The sequence below is a fragment of the Aythya ferina genome (genome assembly GCF_964211825.1).
Source record: "Aythya ferina genome assembly, chromosome: 25".
NCBI classification, from domain to species: domain Eukaryota; kingdom Metazoa; phylum Chordata; class Aves; order Anseriformes; family Anatidae; genus Aythya; species Aythya ferina.
The window spans coordinates 5,749,356-5,775,142 of NC_140323.1; the positions used below are offsets into that span (position 1 = coordinate 5,749,356).

The 25,787-nt window shown below is 41.2% G+C and overlaps 1 protein-coding gene across 7 annotated transcripts in view; it reads right to left on the reverse strand.

Annotated features, from left to right (window-relative positions):
• Positions 1-9,949: 9,949 nt before the first annotated feature.
• The window catches only part of CEPT1 (choline/ethanolamine phosphotransferase 1), a 31,816-nt gene continuing 15,978 nt past the window's right edge, over positions 9,950-25,787 (reverse strand). For 4 of the 7 annotated variants that reach the window (XM_084498045.1, XM_084498042.1, XM_084498044.1 and 1 more), the window contains 5 exons: positions 18,954-19,038; positions 14,169-14,300; positions 13,149-13,307; positions 11,748-11,873; positions 9,950-10,753 (listed from right to left, as the gene is read on the reverse strand). In XM_084498045.1, coding sequence (XP_084354171.1) covers positions 10,634-10,753; positions 11,748-11,873; positions 13,149-13,307; positions 14,169-14,300; positions 18,954-19,038 — 622 coding nt within the window. In that variant the 3' untranslated portion in view covers positions 9,950-10,633. The remainder of the gene's footprint in view (positions 10,754-11,747; positions 11,874-13,148; positions 13,308-14,168; positions 14,301-18,953; positions 19,039-25,787) is intronic. The other 3 variants (XM_084498048.1, XM_084498043.1, XM_084498047.1) reach the window with 1 other exon arrangement.

The following is a 25,787-nucleotide window of genomic DNA, read 5'->3' on the forward strand; positions in this document are numbered from 1 at the left end:
TTTAGGTTATGTGTGTTCACTTCTAAAAGTAGTGTTTGCTTGGTCAGATTGGAGGTATCAGTCAATGTGATTGACCCGTGTTACCAGAAGAGTCTGCTTTCTTTTCCTGGGTAAACTTGTTAAATTGGAGACATCACCAAGTTCAAACCTCTCTAGTAATTAAATGAGAATTCTTTGTGGATTGGCTACACTTGAGCAAAATCTCCACTTTGGGAGTGCATAGAAGTGTGGATGAGGATAAAAGAATAGGCTTGGGGAGAATGTGAAATGTGGTTGATCAAGGAACACTGGAGCAGTGAACCTATCAAAAAAGAAAAAACACTTGTACAAAAGTTCAAAGAATGAGATGTAGAAAATGGTCCTCAAGTGATGCTAAGCTAAACGGCTTCAAGGCTTTGCATGTTAAAAAGAGGGGAGGGTGGAAAAAATGTTCATGTGAATGGGTGGGGGGTGTACTGAGATTTGCGTAATGTAAGGCAAAGTTTGTATATAGTTAAAAGTTTATAATTTTTTTTATATAATGCATTTTTTCAAGTGTATTTTGGTCTTTAATAGATGCAATTGTAAGTACTGTGTACACTATCCAGCTAATAAAAATTTATAAACCAAGAACCAGCTTTGGCTCTGCTACTGCATCCTTCTGCTCCTTGCAGTCCAGTGGCAGAAGCGGCGGTGTGAGGGCAGGCAGCGGTTCTGGCACCATCGAGGCATCCTGAGGCAGCTTGGTCTTTGCCCCTGAGCCTGTCTGTTGCCCTCCTGCCCTGATGGGACAGACCCAGGCAGCTTGGCACCTTGTTTTGCTCCATCCCCATCCCACCATTGCCTGAGTGGCTGCAGGTGGAGGCCTGGAGCCCTACAGGTGGTAAAAGCCGACTAACTGAGGGAATCGGGCCTCCCACCATGGGTTCTCCTTGGGTGGGTGTTGCTCTGTGACACTTCTGCTTGGGTGGTGGAGAAAGCCTCCATCTTGTCCTGCTTCTTTCCCTCACAGGCTGAGGCAGCCTCAAGATGGCGCCTGTGGGGCAGCCTGCGTGCAGGCACTGGGTTGTGTGAGGGAGGGCTGCAGGTGGCATGGAGGGCAGGCCCAGCCCTCAGCCATGGGGCTGGGGAAGCTGCTGAGACCCTCCTGGAGTGGCCTCGCTGGTCTGGAGGAGGGAAGGAAGGCTTTGACATGGCACCAGCGTGCCTTTTGTGTGTGCGTCGAGTGTTAGGTGAATCTCCGGGCTGTGAGCAAAGCTGCACGCTCATTAGAATGGTAATTTTTGATTGAAACAAAATAAAGGGAAATCTGCCCAGGAGTCATACTATCCTGCTTCTTTAGCTAGCCAGTTCCTGGGTGCCCATTGGCATAATGCTCAGGGTGGCATTCCAGTCTCTTTCATGTTTGTCGGAGGAGTCATTGTACACCTTGAATAATTATCCCAGAAAGGTAGTACAGAAGAATCCAGAGGTAATACAGAAGGGATTGTCCTGCCGGTGCAGTGATGGAATTTGTTCAGGGTTGCAGAAGTATGAGAGATGACCGTCTAACTTTGTTACCGAAATGCTGTTCTTTCCAAGACATTCATTCCTTTATATTCGTGGTTATATTCCAGAAAGGTGGTTTATTCTTGTCCCCAAACTCCCTAGTATAAATATTATCTTTTTTTTTTTTTTTTTGGCCAAATATGACGGAATGGAGACCATTAAAAAGAGCTCTGTTGTTTTGGTGCAAAAGGAAATTTTCCTCTTACGAGGATTGAGCAGGCTGTCAAAGCTTTAAGAAATACTCAGCTTCCATGTCTGCCTACTACTACCTATCAGACATACCTGCTGTTCCTTCCACGTGTGCTGCTCAGGCTCTCTCAACAGCATTGGAACTTAAATGTAAGCAGTGAAAACATAAATACTTTTATCAAGCCTAAGGTCCTGCACTGTTAGGCTGTCTTTTTGTGTGGTATTATCAAGTAGTTGTGCGTTATCACAGTATCGTTGAAACAATTCTTGTGTGTGTACAGAGTCTACAAAGCTCTATGGGATAACAGCCTTATAATAAATAAATAATATTATGTTCAGCCTATTCCATTTTCTGTGTTTTGGGGATGTACTCTGTTTTAGAAGGGATACACCAAACTTTGTAGGTATTTATAGCTATATGCTGCATTCTTGGAAGAACTGTAAGCACTCCTGTGGTTCCCGGAGCCTGGTTCTACCCTCACTGGTGCAGAAGCAGCTCTCTGCTAGAGCACATGTGAGCATCGCCAGCTGGCAATGAGCAGAACAAAAACGGGCAAGTTTTGCCCCAAGCACTGTGTTGGATGCCTTAACAATATTTTCCACGTGAACCAACTGTGGGTGACATTTTTATGCTGTGAAACAATGTAGGGATAGCGAATGAGTTTGTATTTAGGTATGCTGAAATGGTCCCAGAGCTCCAGCTGAAAATTGGTGTACTTCAAATGCTGGTTATAATGGATTGTAGCCATACTGCCTATATTAAGTGTCTAAATTGGGGGGATAGTGTCCAGAGAGCTGAGGTAGAGAGAATTACCTCCAACAGGCAGTTCAGAGCATCCTGAACAGCAGTCCTGCTGTTTTGGAGTTTTCTTCTGAAAAATTCCTTTTTTCTCTATCCTAAGCAAACATGATCTGGCCTCTTAGCTTGGACAGTGTTACGTGCTGCAAAGCCCCCATGGGCAGGCACACTGTGTGGGTCCTGAAGAAAGCTGGCCAGATTTCTGATACTGCATTGTTGGCAGCTCTGCAATCATGATGAAATGCTGAAATACTAGAAGTGTGATTGTTGGTAAATAGAGCAGAATCATGAATGCAAAAGAGCAGGAAGGACAGTAGCCCAAGGGACTAAGCAGACATCATGGGCCTGGAGGGAATGCCCATAGCATGTAATAGGTTATCTGATTACAAAGCCACTCATATACTGACTTTTACAGCTTTTTGCTTTATTCTTAATTTGAAATTCTTTTCAGTTCCTTTAAAAGAACAGGAGCAGACTAATTTAAAGCAGTCTCTCACATTGGAGAGAAGTTCCTATATCTGCTGATCTTGGGCTAATCATGGTTGCCAGGATCCTGTTTATGTTGCTTAGCTTTCCTTTCTGGTATTCTATATTTTGCAGTTGCTGGGGATGGGAGAGAAGTAAGGCATGAAGCAGAAAACAATCTAACAGGTATTCTAGAGTGAATAGAATGAACAAAACTTTGTACAACTAATGTGAAGTGGATATGGTTGATGTTTCTCTATTCTTTACATTCCTCATGCAAGAACACGTTGCTGATTCTTTGTATTTTGAGGCGCTAGAGACAAACATGTTCCAAAAGTGTTCTTGTGTTTCCATGATTTCCAGAGGAAAAGGAAAGGTATGAAGGAGCCAATTTAATTTTGTCAGCAGGATACTCCTTGATCTCTGTAGTTTTGCTCCCAAGCAATATAATCCAAAAATCAGTTTGCTTTCCCATTTTTGTTTGTTTCTTTGTTTGTTTTTTTGTGGGTCTCTCAGGACATGGAGCAGAACTGGATGGTTTTTATAGTAGCTAATAAAACATTATGCTTTTCATCTGTCTTTTGCTCAAATCTCTGTGGCCTCTCATCCATATGGCAAATGTTACCCAATTTGTAAAACTGCTGCTGGAAGGCATTGTACTATAGTGACTGTAGCAGAATCTCTAGAGTATAATTTATTATACGATTGTTCTGTTCTTATAGTCCACTTAGGGCAAGAGCCCTTTGCAGTGAGCAAATGAAGCTGCCCAGCTATTAGTCATATGGATATACCTTTACTGCCTATTAGAGACCAAAACACTCCTCTTACTGTTTACTGCTGTTGAAGTGGATAAAGAAGAAACAATTATTTCAGCATAGGCTGCAGAGTCTGTTTCATCTGCTGATGTGAATATTAAATTTCATTAGTCAATGAAGCCAAACCAGACTGCCTCCCTCCCAAGAATTAGCTGCAATTTCTACCATTAGTAAGTATCAAAAAATCCTAGAAAAGAAAATTGGGAATTATCTGTATCTCAGGACATTTCAAGGCTCAGAAGAGAGCTCTTTAACGTTGCCCTGGGGTCTTTCTTGTCAAGTACTAAGAAACTGCTGACTTTTAGAGGATCGTCATTAATTATTTGATTAACTCACCCAAAACTTTCAGCATGATCCTCTTCAGTAGTTTGTTTCTCCCCTGGAAATGGCTCTCAAGATGGTATTCACCTGAGTCATTAAGTTGATTTTTCAGCCACACTCTAATCGTTTTCCATGAGAAGTCATTCATCATTTCAGTCCTTCCTACTTTAATGATAATTTGATCAGTGTTAGCTCTGATAAGAGGTTGACATCTAACTTGGGACACCACTTTGCACTACTTGAAATGTTGAAGCTTCCCAATGTTGACTGTCACAGAATAGGAGCAATGACGGAACAGGGATTTCCCTTTCTTTGCGAATGTCATTACAGGTTCTAAAGACAACAGAGTGGTGATTCATTAGAGGGGCATAAGACAGGAAAATGTAATCCCCACAACACATCTCACCCAACAAAGGAGCACAGCAAACGTTAGCACAAAGAGAACTGGCAGAAGACATGGAAGTTATTGACCCTGGTATCAAGTTCCAGGGCTGTCATTGCTGTAAAATCCCCCAGGTGCTGTGACATAGAGCTACCTCTGCAGTGTGTTCAAGTTTAGGAGGGTGTTGCTCCACCTCACAAGTCTTTTAACACCTTTAACACCTTATCTCCTTTTATGACAAAGTGACGCGCTGGGTGGACGAGGGAAAGGCTGTGGATGTGGTCTACCTTGACTTCAGCAAGGCTTTTGACACCATCTCCCACAGCATTCTCCTCAAGAAACTGGCTGCTCTTGGCTTGGACTGGCGCACGCTTCGTTGGGTTAGAAACTGCTGGATAGCTGGGCCCAAAGAGTCGTGGTGAATGGAGCCAAGTCCAGTTGGAGGCCAGTCACTAGTGGCGTCCCCCAGGGCTCGGTGCTGGGGCTGGTCCTCTTTAATATCTTCATCAATGATCTGGACGAGGGCATCGAGTGCACCCTCAGTAAGTTCACAGATGACACCAAGTTAGGTGCATGTGTTGATCTGCTTGAGGGTAGGAAAGCTCTGCAGGAGGATCTAGATAGGCTGCACCGATGGGCTGAGGTCAACTGCATGAAGTTCAACAAGGCCAAGTGCCGGGTCCTGCACCTGGGGCGCAATAACCCCAAGCAGAGCTACAGGCTGGGAGAGGAATGGTTGGAGAGCTGCCAGGCAGAGAAGGACCTGGGAGTGATGGTGGATAGTCGGCTGAATATGAGCCAGCAGTGTGCTCAGGTGGCCAAGAAGGCCAACGGCATCCTGGCTTGTATCAGGAACAGTGTGACCAGCAGGGCTAGGGAGGTGATAGTCCCCCTGTACTCGGCTCTGGTGAGGCAGCACCTCGAGTACTGTGTTCAGTTTTGGGCCCCTCGCTACAAGAAGGACATCGAGGTGCTTGAGCGGGTGCAGAGAAGGGCAACGAAGCTGGTGAGGGGCCTGGAGAACAAGTCCTACGAGGAGCGGCTGAGGGAGCTGGGCTTGTTCAGCCTGGAGAAGAGGAGGCTCAGGGGCGACCTTATCGCTCTTTATAGGTACCTCAAGGGAGGCTGTAGCGAGGTGGGGGTTGGCCTGTTCGCCCACGTGCCTGGTGACAGGACGAGGGGGAATGGGCTTAAGTTGAGCCAGGGGAGTTTTAGGTTAGATGTTAGGAAGAACTTCTTCACTGAAAGGGTTGTTAGGCATTGGAACAGGCTGCCCAGGGAAGTGGTGGAGTCACCATCCCTGGAAGTTTTCAAAAGACGTTTAGATGTAGAGCTTAGGGAGATGGTTTAGTGGGGACTGTTAGCGTTAGGCCAGAGGTTGGACTCGATGATCTTGAGGTCTCTTCCAACCTAGAAATTCTGTGATTCTGTGATTTAATAAATCAGCTACTTGGGTTATCAAAGCCTTTCTGTGTGAAAGGTCTCTGACTGGGAAATGCTTTTAACAAAGTAGAAGATTTTGTACAAAAAAGAAGTGTTTTTTTTTTGTTTTGTTTTGTTTTTAGTTTTCACCACCTTGTCTGAAATGTTTCTGTCCCAAACCTAAACACATTTGTTTTTGATGAGTATAATCCCACAAAATTGTATTCATGGTTTTTGATAGTAATTTTTTTAAACAATTATTTCTTTCCCTTTGATGCTTTTAGATTTCATACAGAAAAAAAGTAATTTCTTGGCCATTTCCACCTCCAGATACATGCAGACACATACTGTGGTTTCATATTGCCCTTGATAATCTCCAGTGGACTCTCTGTGACCAGGACGATGCCATGCACGGTTAGGATTAATCCCTTCTTCTGAAGGGAAACTCAAGGGTAAGACTGGACAATATTTTTCTGATAGCGCCTTGCACCAGAATTTCTCCTCATGTAAATGCTTGTGTACATCCTATGAATAGTTCGCTCTGAAGGAGTCTCCTTCTACTTGCAGAAACACTTGTGTGTGGCATGCCACCTGGCATGCATGATCCTTTCAAAAAAGGAAAATTCATGCTAGAACTAATCTCATCTTAGTATGTCACTTTTTCTTACGTTATACCACGAATATCACTGGGACTATGAGAAGAGCTATTTAATGCTGCAGATTTGCATAAACAAACATCCATGCCTAGCCTTGAAAAAGGGTGCCACTACCCTTTTGCCACTGTTATTCAGTTTGTTTCTCTCTGTGGACTTTTATTGGCAGTAAGAAAGCAAACAGCAGCTAGCCTGTCTGACATTGCTCACAATACCTCACCCATCACGTATCTGGAGAAAGCAACAGATTTCCCTCCCTATGGGAGCACATCCAGCTGGGCCCAGGTCACATTGCAGCGTATCAGCAAAACTCACAGCATATTTTTAAAACCTTCTTCCTGCTCAGGATCTGCCTAACGTTTGATCTAAGTCTGCAACAGTAAATAAAACAGTGCCAGGAATTGTTTCCCTGAACTGGAAAGTACTCATTTATTCTGCTAACCTGTTAACATAGCTCCCAGCATAGTATTAGCCAACTCACACTCATACAAACAACTCCTAGGCATGGTTTGGGAGTCAGCTCAGGAATTGCTCCTGATTTGCGGTTTCATTCCTGCTACGCCACTGCCCTGCTTGGAAGGTACGTTTCGTGTTATGGCGTGTGTCACTCTCTGCCAGCTGGCCTCAGTGCCAGCAAATAGTCCTGGGCATATTTAACCTACCAGAGGCAATGCAGTTGTTATTTCAGAGTACTGTCAGATTACTCCAGTACAATAAAAGATGGCTCCTGCCTTAGAACACTGCCCACCTGGCTATGACCTCTGAAAACTGCAGCAGCCTTCACCTCCTGCTCTTTGGAAGTGATTAAACGTCTCCATAACTCCACTCCAAAATCAAAGATGGGGCAGAGCAGTGTTGGGTGTACCTGGTGCATGCGGGGTAGGAAGAGGAAAACACTGGTATGAAACAACTGGCACTCAGATGAACCAGCAGCAGGACCTGAGGTATCTCAGCCTGTCTTCTTCAGGTGCCAAGCACCTTGCCAAAGCCAGGGAACTCCTTTACCGATCACTACAAGAGAGAATTCCAACACCAACCTGAATTTTTCAGCTTATTTTTATGGTTTTAGGGGAAAGCTTGTTATTTGTTTTGAAGGAATGTAAGGTTTATACTCAGGCAGAGGTGTTCCAGGAAGCTCAACAAGCTGCTGTTGCAAAAGCTTTTCTTCCTCTGTGTCTTCTGAATGCAACAGAAAGTGAAAAAGCACGTCACAAGATCAGGCCAAGCATAAAATCTATTCCCCTTCTCAACTCCTTGAGCAGCCCTAGGTCTACAAGCATATCTAAGATAACCTATGATCACAAACAACAGGACTGTAATATACAAGTGCCAGGGTAAAGTTCACTTATTCCATTATTTATTGCAGGCATTTATACAATGCCTATATCCATAGCGATGCTTTACATGGCTTGGATTACAAGCAGTAGCATTTTTTAAGAAGGGGAAACTATCCCCTGGTAACACAAACTTTATTGGGACAGAATTGGGATTTTTTTTCTGTCTGGCTGAAGACTGTGGGCACTCAAGTTTTCAGGTAGCTCAGGAACAGGTACCACATCACATTTCCTGAACATCAATGGATGCTTCCTAAACATCAATGGAAACTTTCTAGTTTGGTCCTAGACAGCCCCTTAAGGATTTGGATTCTTTATCATATCAGTCACAAGAGTCAGTGGTAAGTTATTTGAAGGAGCTTAGTCTTAAACACCTGAAGACTGACAACATGATTCTCTTCATCTGCATCACTGGACCACTTACACACCAGGGAGGGACTTTCCAAGCTGCTGAGTTCTGCATGCACTTCATGCTGATGAAAAGAATCACAGCCTGTGAAGACAGACTTAAAATCCTTCCAGTCCCACAGACTCTGCCGTTCTCACTACTTAAAGTGCAGCAGCAAGAGGCTGGACTATCCGGATCAAACCTTCACGCAGATGCTGCCTCACACATTGGAGGTGCTCCCAGTACCACAGCACTTACACCACATTTCCAGGACACTTCAGCACTGTGCCCCGGGTGTGCAGGAACCAAACTCTCCTCCAACCTTCAGCCTGGCAGGGGCTTGGGAGTTCATGGGCCCCTCCAGGCAGCAGGAAGGCCTCTGCTCATCTCCTCTTCACCCTGAAAGAGTTCCTCCCTTCTTCAGCACCCCTTCCCAAGGCACACTCTGTAGGCTCATGTGAACAAATCTCTAACGCGCTTGTTAAAACGGTATCACCCTGCAAGAAAGGGTGCAAGGCTCTTCCAACCAAGAAAAATATAAGACTGAACTTCCAGCAGCTGGACACACTCAGCTGGAGAAATCAGCAGCTCAGCTCCACCTCCTGCATCTCAGATCAGGGCCAGCCCTAGTTCTTCCCTCTCAACAAAAAACACCCCAGCTAAACTAGAGCTTTTATTGCTCTGCATTCTCTCTCTTCAGCCCAAGAAGCCCAGCATCCCTCTCCATAGATGACTTGGGAAGCCTGACCCCACTGACACTGGGTCCTCCCCTAGGGAGATGGATGAAGGGGTTTAAAAACTATCTAGGCTGAGGAAGGAACTGAATTTTCTCTCTACTTCCTGCAAGAGTTTTCTAATCTCCAGGGTGTCATAGGAAATACATATCACCACTTACCATGGCCAAAGGAGGTTTTGATTTATTTTTGTTGCCTTTTTTTTTTTTTTTTTTTTTTTTTTTAAGTGAGCTGTGTTCAATTCCTTCAGAGAACAAAAACTCAACTGTCTTCAGGTACTGCTGGTGCTCTACAACCCCAGTAAGCAGAGGTATTTTCCTACCACCTTCAGTAAGATACTTTGTGGTCAGAACACTAGGATTTCAGCCACCAGGTTCCCAGCATTTCTTCCCAACTGTCCCCAAAGCAGATAGACAGTCCCCAATAGACAGAGCAGACCCTGCTCCGGAAGCATCCCTGCTCCATACAGCAAGCGTAGGCACTTTGTTCAGGGTCTGAAATTCCCCTCAGTGTCAGCACCTCTGGCACACATTGCAACACTTCACTTCTGCACAGTTAAAACCATCCATTAAATATAACTTAGTTCACCATACTGTAAATGGTATTAAAAACACCAACCAAAAAAGACCTTACTGCACTATACAGCAGAGCATATTCTTGGGAGATCCCAGAATGACAGCACTTAACAGCTAAAGCATTAGAACAGTGCTTTCTAAATAGCAAGCAGGATTGTACTTCACTAGTTTAAGTACTTCACCCAAGAGGACAGAGCAACACACACATCTGAAGACAACTGTTGCTCTCAGAATTCTTATTTATTAAGAGCAGAAAGGAAATTTTGCTTAAGTTTTATACATAAAAAAGTAAACAGTAAAATCTTCTTTTTAAAGTCCTTCCACTGAAGAAAATTGAGAAATAAGTTGTCTTTTAGATAACGTTTATTTAAAAAAATAAAATTAATTGACAAAGATACCACACTATTTTGCATGCCGGTCATCCCTTCTAATTGCAGAACCCTGTTCAACATAATCTTCAGCAAGAAACTGCTTTCATCAGCAATTCTTAAGCAAATGAACCACATCAGCCTGGACTCAAACCTTGACAGCTGCTTCAGCTACACAAGCTAGTGCGATATCTGTTGTTACCAGCTCAGGTCTTTAGTAAATGAATTTCAAGTGGACACTAAACAAGTATTTCACTAAGAGATGATGAAATATTAAAATTAAAAGCAAGTCATATTGCAGCTGTAATTATACTACATTAGAAACTTCAGTTGTTGGGGATCCATTCACCATATATAGATTATTTTGTAATCAAGGTAATTACAAAGAGAGCATTACTCCCTGCATGCTTTCCTGGACTTGGAACCAACAGAGTTGACTACATGTAGAGTTGACTAGGGTGTACTTGGAATTCACTCTCTCAGGCAGGAGACTAGTTAAGGAGTGTTACTGATAACAAAGAATAAAAGTTATACAACATTGATTATTATAAATTATTTTGTTCTTATCCTCTTTTTGCCTTAGTCTCCTACACATCTTGACATCTGTTCATGTAGAAAACCAACTCTTTTCTTGTTTTTCCTTACGGTGACTCCCCATTTATTAATGGTGATTAGAATGCATTGAGGAGGACTTGATTCGGAATACGTGGATGTGCAGATGGGCAGCAATCTGATTGCAAACACTGACGCAGTATCGAAGCAAATCAAACAGAGAAAAGATCTGCCAAAGGAAAAGAAAAGGTACACATTTAGATCTATGCTTTCAAGACAGCGTAACACTATTTGTTTGCTTCAGAAAAAAGCACTGGGGTCTTTTCAAGAGCTGGATCTCAAACTCTGTAGGAATAGACAATCATTGTAGGCAGTTTCTAAAGATGCTAGACTATCTTCCAGCTTTATAAAATACAGACTAACTCTACAGTCTGAGAGTGGAAAAGTTACAGTAGCTAAACAGACACTGAAATGCCCCATTAACTCCAAATGGGGATAACTATACATGAGCTGCCAATTTTACTAAAAGATTAACCCTGCATTTTGGTAGATATGTTGAGTGCTTGATAAGCACATACAAGTTTAATGTTACGATATTTTCCCTGCTGTGTGCTACTGGTCATGACAGATGTACATGCCTGGTGACATGATGAGGAGGAGTGGGCTAAAGTTGCACCAGGGAGGTTTAGGTTGGCTATTAAGAACTTCTTTACTGAAAGGGTAGTTAGGCGTGGCATAGGCTGCCCAGGGTAGTGGTGGAGTCACCATCCCTGGAGGTCTTTAAAAGACATTTAGAGCTTAGTGATATGGTTTAGTGTAGGACTTGTTAGTGTTAGGTCAGAGGTTGGACTAGGTGATCTCGGAGGTCTCTTCCAACCTAGGCCATTCTGTGATTCCATGAAGAGGTGAAAGCACAGCCATCCTTGCACCACACATAATATATTCCCTTGCTAACAGTGCATCAACACAGATTTTCAAAATATCCTATTCTAAGCTCTGAATATTTTCTACATTGCTCTAACATCATTTGAACTATTCAACAAGCAAACCCTGTTTACCTCTGTTTGCATAATGATACTTAAAAATCAACTCAGTAAAGCAGGTTCCCAGTCCCATCATCCTCAAGATGAGTCAGCTTGGCTCAACCAACACAAACAGTATTTAGGAAAGAACACACAAATGCTTGCAGTGATTACTGGCAAACATAGTGAGTCCACACTTACCAAGGCAATCCAGAGTACAATATACTCATCAATAAAGCTGTTAAAATACTGGTCCAGAAACAATAGTGCTGGGCCTATGAAAGCTGTGTCCTGCAGATACATTTCACTTTTGGTCATATGTGCAACCTGCATTTAAAAAAAAAGGCAGGTTAAAAAATAAACATCCTCCAGCCAAGGTAGAATGGTTTCAAAAATGCACAAAGCCAGAAGAGTTACAGTTCAAACCACATTACTGTAATATTATCAAATATTTAGGTAAAGTGGCAGCAGCAATACTGTTTTAGCCATGGAAGTCTACAGCTAAGCAAGATGCAAGGTTTGCAAAAGTTTCCTTTCATTCAGAACAAAACATAACTATAGAAAAAAAACTAACTTTTTCAGCAAACAACTTTTTCCTTTGCCAGAAACAAAACAGTAAAATGGAAATAGGGTGGTAAATTTTAGGTTTAGTTCAGCCTAGAAATAAAATTTCACAACTACAAGATCTTCAAAACCAGAGATAATTGGTGCCCATCTCACTCCACCTATTAATTTCTGTCCTGCAAGGATAACCACCTTTCTGATTATCCTTGCAGGACACAAATCAGAGAGACGAGCACAAAAAGAGCAAGGCTTTTTATGATCAACTGCATTCTTCACACTTTCCCCAACATGCACACCTATACCCTGTGCAAAGGCTGTCCTACACCACATCCTCACTTCTACCAGCACAGCTGTTGGTGTAAATGCATAATACGCTGGTCTTGGTTAGCAATAACCTTTTCTTCCGTTGTGAGTTACACCCAACACTGACTCAGTTCATGTGGCAACACAGGGTATGCCCATGCATCTGAGATGGTGTGTGGCAGTGGTTGCTTAATCCCTCATTCACTCTGTTCAACACGGGCTCCTATGTTCCCCAGTACATCCCTATAAAAGTTTTTTAACTGTTATTTCTCTCCAATTGGAGAGGTTAAACCCTGAGCAACTGTTTCAAACTTCAGTTCTGTCCCTTTCTCTCCTTTCCCCAACAGACTTCCCTCCCTTCTGCACATGCATCTGGGGAGGGTTTCAGCCAGCTCTGTTCCAGTCCTGCTCATTGCCAATGGGTACAAACACACTGCAGAATTGCAAATGTACAACTGGGAAAGGGGAAGAAAGATCTCAGGCAACCGAAAGCTGTATGGGCACTAACTGTATAACCACTGCATCAGCTTGACATTTACCTCTTCAGTTTCAAATGGAAGACAGACTCACACTCCATTCCCTGCACCTCCAAGCTACTGAAGTAAGTGTCAAATATTGTATCACTTCACCACACAAAATATGTGCAAGTTAGTTGATGGAATAACCAGGAAACTTTAAAAGCTACAAGAAGTTTTACTGTAATAACTAGGAACTCCAGGGTTCTGGGGTACTTACCACTAGTTTGTTTGTTATCTTAGCAGATACAAAACCAAAAGTAAGTATATATAAGCAGGGGTGCCTTTCAAAGAGCTGCACAGCAGACTTCTTGTAGATCATTGCAGCTAGTGCGATTACTGACCCAATATGAAGAAAAGGTGAAAGGACACTCGTTCCCTACAGTGAGATAAAGTTAAAGAATTAGGTTGACAAAACATGCATGTTGCCAAGAAACCCCAATAAGCCAAACATTCATGTGGTATACAGACAGGTTTTGGTTTTTGTTTTTAACTAAAAGACACGTTAAAAACATGTCTTTCCACATACTAGTAATAACAGGAACAAAATGTGGTAAAACTTAAAACAGACACAAGCTGACAACGTGGCTGAACCTTTCTTGTGCTGGGCAACAAAACAAGGTTTTTAGACAGCAAGAACTGCACAGGTCTGACACTTGCCACGCAGGCAACAGTGGATGCTGTTAGCAAGCAACAGAAGACAATACTTGTCTTTTTCTGTGCCAGCTAGAAAGCAACAAAAACAGCCTTCTAAGAAGCTAGTATAGAATGGCTTTTTGGAAAACTCCTTGGACTTAAAAATCAATTTCCTATTGTAGCAGAAGGTGCAGATACCTCCAATCATATATAATATATATATATTTACAAGTAATATATTACAGATGTTCTAGAATGAGCAAAGCCATAGCCAGTCTTCTTGAACAACTTCCTTCTGCACAAATTTCTGCACTTGACTTCTGTGAACTCTGTGGGAGTATGTATTCACATAACTTGTTTTATATGAGTAACTGAAAAGTAAATATCAAAACACTAAAGCATTTTAATCACTCAGTTTTAAAACTCTTGACTTCTAAAACAACTATTCTTATGCAGACAATATTAACTTTTCCCCCCATGCCATCACGGAACTGAACAGAAAATATTTCACACATTGGAGGTATGTCAAATAACAACTGAAGTCATGGTTGGAAAGCCACAGAGTGCTACGGAAGAACTAAAAGCAGCAGAACTAAGTACTCACTGCTATAGTAGATCCATTTTTGCCAACTCCACCTGTGAAGATTACACCAAAGTAGTTTGTACAGGAGAAGAACGTTCCTGCGACAGTACAGAGAGCCGGGAATATTTTCACCTGAATATTCAGTATTGGAATCTTTAATGGAAGAGATGAAACAAGTTAAAAGATGCACAAGTAAACTAAAGCAGGGTTTAGTACTTCTAGCGCACTCAAGCACTCCACTTTCCAACACCACATTTGATTTTCTTTCTCTGCTACACAGAGATTTAAATTTTTACAAAGCACAGAAAAATATGTATTTTTCCAATAATACTTCCATAAAGCTTCCCACATAGTTCTTTTCAGGTAACTAAAGGTGAGTCCCACTACCAAAAGCAAAGAACTGGTAGAAACTAAAAGCTCCTTAGCTAATAATTCATCTATCAAGAGAAATGCGTCAGTAATCTTTTCTGAAACTGGCTGGAAAACTCACAGCTGCCACCCAAGATCACTTGGGCAAAGCAAAAGGCATTGGAGATGATTAAACAAAGACCGTTAAGAAACTGGATTCTACCTTACAGGCAAGAGAAGGGGAACAAACAGATCAGACAAGTCATCTCAGAGTCAAGCAAGCAATTGGGTTGCTAAAGATAAAAAAAAAAAGAAAAAAAAAAGAGCACAGTCAGATCTGAAAGGCAATCGTTTTCTTCATGTAACAGCAGTCTTGTGAGCAGAACAGGGGAAACCAGAAATGAAGAAAAAGGTCAACATAAGCCACAGCAAGCACGTTATGGAAGCAGGTGCTGAGAAAGAGCTACCTAATAAAGGTTTTCCAACTTTTGTCTATGCAACCACTGAAAGTCTTCTCAGGCTCTAAATTGAGGATCTGCAGTTGTAGCCCTCAACTGAATGAGCACAATCAGCTCCCCAGCAACACGTCTAACTACAGCCCAGATGAGGTTAGGTTGGTTTTATTTTACTTCAGTTACACTCAATGTAGCTTTTTGTAGATAAAGATTACTAATTTTCTATTTTTAATCATCTTCTGCTGTGCTTAAAATCTTTATCTCTTGATCTTCTCAGGAATATGCCTGGCACACGAGGCAGAGCCAGCGTTAACTCTTGGTGCCTTGCTTTGGGGCAGCCTCCAGACGGGCATCCAGCCCACTCCTCCAAATCATCGCCAACTTCCAGCTGGACAGCGTGGTTTCATGACACTCCAGCATATTTCACCCTTGCTTAGGCCAAATATTCAGTATGGCATCAAAAGAAAGGCATCGAAGAAAGAATAACTATTAAGCAAAAGACAGAGGTCCAACCTGTGGCAATCTAACTGAAATAATCCATGAATGTTACAAGGCACAGCACTTCTGAAGGTCTCACCTCAGTCTGATAAAGGAAGGCACTTAAGGAATGGGGTGAATTTGCTCATCTACAGGAAAAGGAAGGCAGTCATGAGCCTCATACAGCAATCAGGAGATTAAAGTTGAGGTTTTTCAAAGAAAAAGGGATTCTTTGGGGGAAAAAGTGTCTCCAAACTACTACTAACACAACTGAGAATGATGCTCAGGAGAGGCAGAAGGATGTTATACTGTTATAACATCCAGTTTTGCTAGTTACACATTAACACATTTTTGTTCCATGACAGTTGCATCACTGACAGGTATTATTTCTGCCAGGTAAGTGCAATCTAAGTAAAAGGACACAAAGCTACATGCAAATATTTGGCAACAGCAGGTCACGGGAGAATTATAAAAATGCAGTGCCTACTAAATTGCCTTGTGTACAAAACAGAAGCAGCAACGGCAAGGAAACAGTATGGAAAAAAACTGAGCAGAGGGAGGGATGGAGTCATGCTCAGAAATTATCCTACAAGCTGGCAATGTAAGCCCTTGGCTTTTTTAATAAGAGGACACCATAGGACAAACAACAGGACCTCCTTGTCTGGCATTCCATCATTACCATCACTACTGTCCATGCAATCATTCTGATTTCGCTGGTAATTATGAGCTTCATCAGAAGTCAGAAGCAGGAAGAACTTCACAAGACGACATCCACAATGCAGGAAAGCATCACAAACCAGATCTTCTATAGACAAGCTATGTTCTCTGTTAAATCCTCTGGAGTTGAAGAGAAATGCTACATTGCACAGAAAGCCTTTGAAACAGGGCATATGCCCTGATTTAGCAAGCACACCAAATTTTGACTGAAAAAAACACGCGTGTTAATAAAAACAAGCAGCAGCAGGCAAAAAATAGATTAAAGAATGCTTGCTACAGAATGAATTAAAGTAAAACATCCAACAGAAAAATGAATTTGAGGCCTCTAAACTCATTCTTGATTCTTCTAGATGCCATCAAAGTTTTCTGTAAGACATGAATGGATTAAACAAAGGATAACAGAGCAAGAGCACATCTGGATTTAGGGAAGCAGCAGTGACAAGCAGATAGGAGAGCACACATTCACACAGTGGCACTTTCTTGGCTAGCTCAGTCAGACACCACAGCCAGCTGTGCAATCACTGCCTCCTGCTGGTCCTTCACACAAAGCTGGGCTCCAGCTGCAATTGAGCTGTAGGCATGTGCACTTCAGTCACATCTGCAAGAGGAATAACTCGGTGGGCAAAAATCAAGCTTGCTTTATAGTTGTGAAGTTTGTATTAAGTCGTGGAATAAAGCTAAAGCAATTGCAGCACTTTTCTCACTTCAAATGAGGAAGAAACCCTTCATTTAATCAATGCATCAAAGAAGCTGCACCAAAGCTTGCTCACATTTTACAAGTGAGGATCTCAGCTGCAGTACTACTCACCATCCACTGAAATTACCAAGCTCCAGGAGCCTTGCAGAACAGCATTTTAACACACTTTAAAGAAAATCTACACTGACAAAGAAGGAAGCCAGTACAGGTATACACTATTTTACAGAGGAAAAAAAAAAAAGCTAATGAAAGCAATTGACAAAATACACAATTTTGCATTCAGCAAATTCAATTTTTTTTTTCCATGTTAGTATTAGAAAGTGGAATGTTTGAGTATACAAGTTTTATTCCATTAATTTCCCCCAAATAGAAACAGATCAATAATACCAAACCACCAATTTTGCTGTCACAGGAAACATTAAAGGAATACAGGTACTTTTTTCTGATATATTTTGCTCTGTAAGTAATAAAGTGTTTTATTTCTGTGAACAAAAACAAAAATCAAGTTGAATGAAAAAGGAAAAATCTTAATTGTCATAGGAAACTTGATGAAGTTTGTTCTCTAGAGAAATGCCTCTATAAAACCAACACTAGACTTCAAAATATTTTAATCATTTGGGAATTTACTTAGCCAAATGCTGCTACAACACAGAACTTCAAATATATTAAAATTTTACTGAAAAATGTTTAATAGCACAAGGGGACAATTATTAAGCTCTTGCACAAACTTCATCCTGAACTGAATTGTGCCAGAGGTTGCTGTTGCAGCAATTATTTTTGTTTTTGTTTTTTTCCTCCCTCCTCTTTTTAAAAAAAGGGAAAAAAGGAAAGTAACAGCATGAATTGGGAAATCCCTTTTTGTGGTGCCTAACAATAGCTGTGTGGATGTTGGCCACACTGATCTCCTTGGAAGAGTTTGGCACCAATAAGCCGACTTGCAATCTTATTTTTTAAGAGATAATTCTATCCAGACACACTCTTAAGGCAGGATGCACTTTGCAGCTTAGTTTGTGTGGGTAGGAGAATGTCGGTGGTTTTCAGTGTTTGGTTTTTTTTTTTGTTGTGTTTAACCTGAAAGTACAACATGTAGCAAAATTGAGGTAACCAAGGTTAGCTTCTTATTCTAGATATTTTCTACAACATTAGAGGGTTCGTTTCTCTAGTTTTATGAAGCAGATTAGAAATTCAGTGATTTGGGGGTGACAAGTTTCAGTAATTTTTGACCATCTCTTGGTTTTATTCTTTTACTTCAAAGATTTCTTTATCCACCTTAAGAACTGGGTTCATCAAGTACACAAACAAGATTAATACTCAGGAAGCTTTCCAGGAAATGAATCATTTAGAAGCTATTTCTCAAGTTCTGTTTTTTTTGTGATATACGTACAAAATGTATGTACATACATACTTTATCTCGGCAATGCTGTATTCAAATGCCCAGTGGGGCTTCATGAGCGCTAATATAACAATATATAAAATATGACAACATTTAAGACAACATCAACTTGCAACAGCATATAAGCTGCCAGCTGATTTAGCCAGGTGAGCCTCTACAAAGTCCACAGGATCTCTAGCTTCCTTGATTTGAATGATCATTAAAAGAGCCACATGGCAATTTGTTGTTTTTTGTTTTTTTGCCCCCCTCCTCCATAAGAGCTGACTAGCACGCTCAAGCTGAATTATCTCCTGATGGTTACACCAACTGCTTGCTCTCCAAGAATCTCCCCCATACCAGCAATCCAATTTAGCATTCTTCTGTTCCTGATTTAGGTTGCTGCATGAATTCATTCAAGTTTTGGCCAGCTCACTCAAAGGAGGCTGGATGTCAGTGAAGGTATATTAAGTTTGTAAAATGTTTGATAACTTTCTACCTGCAAAATAACACAAGATTTAGAATAATAGTTTGTTTGAACAGCTCCGGTAAAACCAGAATGCATGGTTATTGCCATTTGTTCCATTCTCAAAAGTACGTATTTACTATGAGGAAAAGTAAGACCCTTCCCTCATAAGTGAAACCATGCTACTGGAGGCAGGTAGTTCTTCCAGGTACATACTAGATTATTAAAAAAGGATAATAATTTAAAAAGGATAAAATAAGAACATGAACAAAATTACCAGAGATTGCCAAAAAGGCGGTCCTCCAATCACTGCCAGTAAATGCATGATTATTATGAAGATTTGCACTTCAGTCACATCAATTCTGATTAGGTACAAAAAGCCAAGAAAAGCAGAATTATTCAAAGCAATTTCAAGTCAATTATTTGCAAGCTTGGCAGCTCTCCTCTATCATGCACACTATAAAAACTTGAAAACACAAGGAAAATAGAAGACATCAATACTTTGGAAAGCAAAAATATATTTTAGTTTTCTTGTTAAAAAGTAAGAGCCATGCTGTGCTATACTTTTTTTCATTATTTTTTTTTTGTTTAATTTCACAATGCAATAAAAATCCATTTTATCAAAAGGAACTGTTGGAACTTTTTACCTAACCATTGTCAGTTGCAGGAATAAGTGTTCAGTTTTAAACTTGCCCACCAAAACAAATTGATTACAGATTGTAAAATTCATTTAATATTTTTAGTCATTATTAAATTCCCTATATTTATTTTCAAATGAATGTTCTCTCTGAAAAGCATCAAGCTTGAAAACAAAACATGAATTCCTGAATACCTGATGCAAACGTAAACTGTACAATCAGCTGCATTGCTAGAGATTACACAATTCAGTATCCAGCACGCAGCAAGAAGAGAAACCACTTCTGGTTTTAGCATAGCCAGTATCTCTTATAGAAGGGCAGGAAGGAAAGGCTTATAGAAAAGACAGATTTTAAGGCATTGTTTAAAAGATCATACGAAGTCTGAGATAGCAAGAAGGAAAAGCAAAACCACGTGAGTCAATTCCAGAAACAGGAGTCAAAGGAAAAACATAAAATACAATGAGGATGGACACGTGGGTGTTTATCAAGCTATGTAATATTGTCTCATGCTGGAATACTGCATCAAAAATAAACCTTTGGGCCAACGGGAAATACTTATGCACATATATTAGCTCTAATCACACTGTTCTACCTAAAAGACTCAAAATCACTTGTGAATGCATGCTTAGCTCTTTTAAGGGTACTGTTGAAATTGGTAACAGCTGCATAGGCTGAGAGTGAAGAGTTTTTTTTTAATGTTTGTTTTAAAAGAGTGACAAGACCACATAAGCAAGTTTAATATAATGCCTGCGTGGGTTGTCTCAAGTTCCTTCTACAGCCTTTGTTCCAGCTTTAGAGCAGATCCTGTCACATGAAGACCTCCCAGCCTGGCTAAAACACATCTTTGTTGCAGCAGCAGCACACTATGCACACAGGAAATGCCCAGGAAGGACCAAGCCAGACTTAGCGTATAGCAGGGAAGAGTTTGGTCAAAGCAAAAGGTAGAGACGATGCCAATAAAACATCGGATTTCCATGCTAATTCTAAAACCCAGGAGGAAGCAATTTGCATCTAATGTGTTTGCGTGTCCAACCAAGGAAGGGCTGAAGAAGCTCAGTCAACCTGCACAGGTTAAACACAAAGCTGTTTCATCACCTCTGGCAATGACCTTAGACGAAAATAAAGCAACTGAGAAAGCTCACACAAACAGTGGCTAGTAACTAGTGTACGTAATTCAAGTTTGCAGCTTTCCTTGGACATTAAAACAGGTTTCTTTTGACTGCAGTCAGTGCAAATAAAGTAAGGTCACGCAGTGGAAAACATCTCAAATTACAGAAGATGAGGTCTCTTTTGGAGAAACTCTTAACCAAAACTGGGAGCCAGACCAAATCTGCAGAAGCAGCTCCTGAATTCAGGTTAGGGAGACAGCCCTGTCTTGCTTAGACACAGCCATGGCACAACCTTCACTCCATTGCCCTTAGGTCTGCCCCTCTCCAGCTCAAATAAAAATGGCTTGAAAGGGTTCAGCAATGAACTACAAGCCTGTTTGGTTAAAAAGTCCTCTCTGGCTTGCAATAAGAATCTCATATTGCAAAACAAATGAGTTTTAACTTCAATTCTACATAAAGAGATAATTTTTAGCACTAGACACCTCCTTCCGACAGAAGGCAAAGATACAAGAATCACCCAAGCTACCTCTAAGAACAGTCACGAGTGTTTAAAGTGCAAGTTCTTAATGTTGAGGGTGACAAGTGACTGTGAACATCTTACCTAAAGGGGATTCTCTTATCACCTATGCTAATTAAAATCACTATTGGATGACTTTTTAGAGGATACACTGTATCAATGGAGTACAAGCCTGATACTGGAATTACCCAGTTAATTATTAATAATTATTTATTTATTTTTACAGAATACTACTGCCAGATGGCCAATACCTAGAAACCTCCAAATAGAGGAATCCAGCCGGGCAACTCCTGGAAACTAGACCACAAAATGGAACAATATTAGGAAACTGGAGCTGGGTAAAAAGGGAAAGGAGCCATGCTGTTCCTCTACTCATGTAACTAGGATTCATGCCGTAGATGCACGAAGTGGAAGCAATCCAGGCTGCTTTTAAGAGGCGCAGTCCTCCTGGCATCTCCAAAGGCTGGCCACTTTCTCCCCCAAAATCCAACTGCCCAGGTCTGCTTTCCCCTTTGTGCCAGCCCTAAGGTCTCACACACACCATTGACTGGGTCAGGAAATTGGCTCAGCTAAAGTGACCCAGCCAAAAAAAGAAAAAGGACACAGTCCCTACCCCAGTTTCTAGCATATCAGCTTTCCTTATGCATAGTGGGTGGCCCCAGGAATGACGCAAGCAGTGCAGAGGGCAGGGGAAGGTCTGCATGGCCTCTCTTGGCAGCAGGACTGCACGCTGGGGTAGAGCGCACGCACAGCTCCAACTACAAGGGAGAATAAGTGGGAATGAGTTCAGGCTTCTGAATGTAATGCAAGTGGCCTGCTACTGTTCATAAAAGCTTTAAACGTATCACAGTAATAAAACAAATTGAAAGAAAATACTCTGCAATTTAAACTAAAGCAACATTGGTTTTGTCAAGAAAGCTACTGAGAAAAGGCAACGCACAGCACTGCCTGGAAAACATAAGCAAATGCCAGGCAATCTGGAGGACATTCATTCCTAGACCTTAATCATTAACCTGTATTTATGAATTGCTTCAAGATAAAATGTGCCACTAAAAACCATCCATAAACTGCCTCAGTCATCATATTGTTTTTAAGCTCTGGTAGAACTGGAAAGGTACCTAAAAGTGACAAGACAAAAGCTGTGCAGCAGGGAAAAGCTGCTTGAACATAGACTAAAGCCCTTCTGAACTACCCATATGTTTTACTCAAAAGGTCAGCATGGGTAGTCTGCTTTGAGGGTTAGGGAAATTATCTGCAAAGCAGGGGGATGAACAACTCCTGACTAAATATTCCGTAAATAGAGCCTTTTTATTTTCAGGCAAAGTTCTGTTGCACGTTGAAGCGCCTCTTCCTATGATACGACTGCAGAAAGTGTGAGCTTGAGTCGTGGATTATTTATTGACCAACAGCAGAACAATATTTTAGCTTGAACTTAAAAAAAATAAAAATAAAAAAGAAATAGGTGACATACCACAAGGAGAAAAAGAAGCTTTTGGCAATCTAAACTGGGGAAAAATCCTTGCACACTGCAGACCTGCAGTGCTATCACTGCAGCAGTCAGCTGGGCAGACAGACACCCCCAGTACCCCTGTGCCATACACAGGCTGCAGGAAAGCAGAAATATTTCAAAGCAAGAAGGGAATCAGACAGTTCAACGTTTGACTCATTTTTCTCCTTGCATTTGTATTTTACTTGTTTAAATGCTACAGTGGATATCCTAAGAAAAACAAATGGAAAAAGCAAGCAGTGTAAGCTCTGCAGCTCAAGTAAGGGGGTTCTTAAAGCCTCTGAACTGGGATATTTTCATCAGTCACTTGGGCCACACTCCCCCTAACCTGACAGATGTGCCTTGATGAACTGACTCACGGCAGCACTGCCCAAACAGGTTGCTAGGATAATGCAGAGACATATCAGACAGTACATAGCAGTGGTGCCCTAATACCTATGAAATGAGGAAAATGGAAGACGTTTCCTTGAGACATGCCCACACTACAACAAATGGATGTAAAGTTACTGCAACAGTTCCTCAACACACACAAAGCAGTCTAATTCCAAAGACCACCTTTTCAAATAAACCAAAGGCCTTTTTCATCTTCTAGAAAATAAACAGAAGACCCTAAATCAGGCTTTTAAAAATCAGCAAGAACATCCAGGCAAAGAACAAAGATCAGACACTGAAGCTATAACCAGACTCAGTAGTTTAACACAAACTCAAAATGCCTAGACAGAACATTTAACTGCAAGCCTGGGAAAAACATTGAAAGTGACCTGAAAAACACTGATTCCACAGCAAACTGATGTTAAGAAGGAACAACAAACAGCACCTCTGCAGAGCAGAGGACAGCAGGGACTAGATCAAGCAATGTCAACAATGGCAGCAGGTATCAGTGAGAACTAAACAAAGATTGTAAATGAGAACACCCAAGTGTTTTAATTCAGATAAAGTCAAAAGCATGAAGTTGTGCATTTTTAAATGCACATTTCATCCCTTGCTGCCTGTCTGCCCACATTCATTAAGATAGCAGGATGTAGCAGCATGCCTCTGTAGCTGCAGAAGGCATTCTCCAACTCCTGCAGTGAGACTGCAATGAGTTTACCAGACGTTGCAATGCATTTTACTTGTTAATCTGTCCTTCCCTGTCAGGCCAAACATAAATGTGGGTAACTTATGTTTTCTATCATAACAGAAAATTATCAAGAATGCAATTATTTTAACATTTTTTTGTAACAGGCTGAGTATTTGGCAGGTCCATTCATCTGCAGCTCCCTCATTTGTGAATCCACTAGACGTGACGTATGTCATGCTGAACTGTGGTATCACAGTTATAACTGCCCACTTCTGGTTCACAAAAAACACCTAAGTGTGAGGTAAAACATTACAAGCACTGAAGGGCGACACTGCAGAGCTGCAAGAAGAGGTAGGTATGCAGAGCTGAGGCTCTTCAGAGATCTGCAGCACCCTCACACTCAAATACAGCAAGTCTGTTCTAACATAATTCCCAAAGTCTTTGAGGTTTTTACTGATTAAAAAGCTAGGTGATCATCTCAATAAGTTTCTCCAAAGGCTAAAAAACATAAGCAAACCTCATGAGCAGTTTTCAGGATTTTGCTCCTTGATTAATTAAAACATGCTGGGTACCAAGGCTTGAAAAGTACAAGGTTAATCTATGGTGCTAGAATCAGAACCTATTCACTTCGTATTTTGCCAGGTCATGTAGGCTGTATTATTAGACTTTTTCATTAAAAGTAACTGCCACATGGAACAGCTCAGATGAAAAACTCTGTTAATATGTATTTCCTGTAGCTTATCCATGTCAGAAACATAGCAACACTGAAACAAAATCTGTACCACTGACCTCAAGCTGTAAGATAATTATGATGCTTTCTGTGTTCCAGGCAAGTTACTTGGAAGCAGCATCATCTTTATTTATTAGTTAAGACTAAAAATAAAGATGCCAGAAGGCATTTGAAGTGACATATGCAAAAATTTAAGAAGATGATTAAATCTATTCTGCAATTCAGTATGCTTAATAACTATCTAAAATTAGTGTGCCTGAGGGAAATTGTCACAAGCAAACCCTTAGCACACTGTTGCTGGAGACAACAGTTGCTGGCGACAGAACACCCTGCCAGGCTCATCCGCTACACTCACCAGTTCCACCAACCACTGTATTTGTGAAACATTTCTTCTTTCAAGGCAAAGTCATTCTTTCCAAAGTGGAGACCACAGATGGAGTCTAGCATTTGAGATCTCGATTAGTTCCAGGTCACCTGTGGGAAAAGTTAGAACTCTTCCCCCCTCCCTGCATTAGGCAGGGATTTATTGCCATCCATTTAAATTGATTCACTTTCATTACAGAATTTGAATTGCTTCCTCCTGCATAACTATCATACAATTGGTGACCTCAGAAATCTCCAGATCTTTTGAAACTTAGAAAAAAATATTTTCCTAAATGACTTCTCAGGCATGGTCATAATGCTGTTATCACAACAGGATAAAAATCCCGATTAAACTCTCCCTTCCTTCAAGTTATTAGTCACTAGATTGCCATTCACTGAAACTAAGCATTTCCAGCCTTTCATAGGCTGTCAAAGTATTCAAAAGTGATGTCACCCATCTGACCCTTCGGAGCACACCCAACTGACCCTGCGCCTGAGGTGTCAGACATGACACACACTGAACCACCAGGTTGCTGCTTTCGGTGGATTTAAAGTAGAACTGGTAATTAAAGACTCTTTAATAGCATCTTGGAAGCAGAGATGGTGCTGAAACCCTGCATGGGGAAGACAGCATAAAAAATAAACAGTTTTATTTAAAACCTGTGGCAATTCTGAGACGGCTATTAAAAACTCATCCTTTTATCCCTGAATATTTCAAAGAAAACTCCTGGCTGGTAATCCAGGAAGCACAAGAAATTTCAAGGAACCTAACTCACTGGTAACTGCACCATTTCAGCGGGGAGGCAGGGGGACCACCTGTGTATACCATACTAAACAAAGCCAAAATAAGGAACAGAAAGTTCTTTTGAAGAGTAGCAACCAAGAACAGAGAAGGGCACAGTTAGCACAGCCATAAGGAAAAGCATTTTGCAAAATCCAGACAGCCAGGAAATGAAGTTACTTAGCAAGGAGGCTACAAGCACAGTTGAGAGACTGGACTATGAGGATGAAGTGGTATCGTTCAAAACAGGCATTTTTAACCAGCAACTGGCAACTTTCAGCTACTGCACAGCACACAGCTCCCTCAACTAGCCAAACAAGTCTTTTTTTTCCTGTGGAAAGGAATTTAAATAGAAGTCTGTATAGCTTTAAGAAGTAGTTCCAACACAATTTTACACCCACGCACA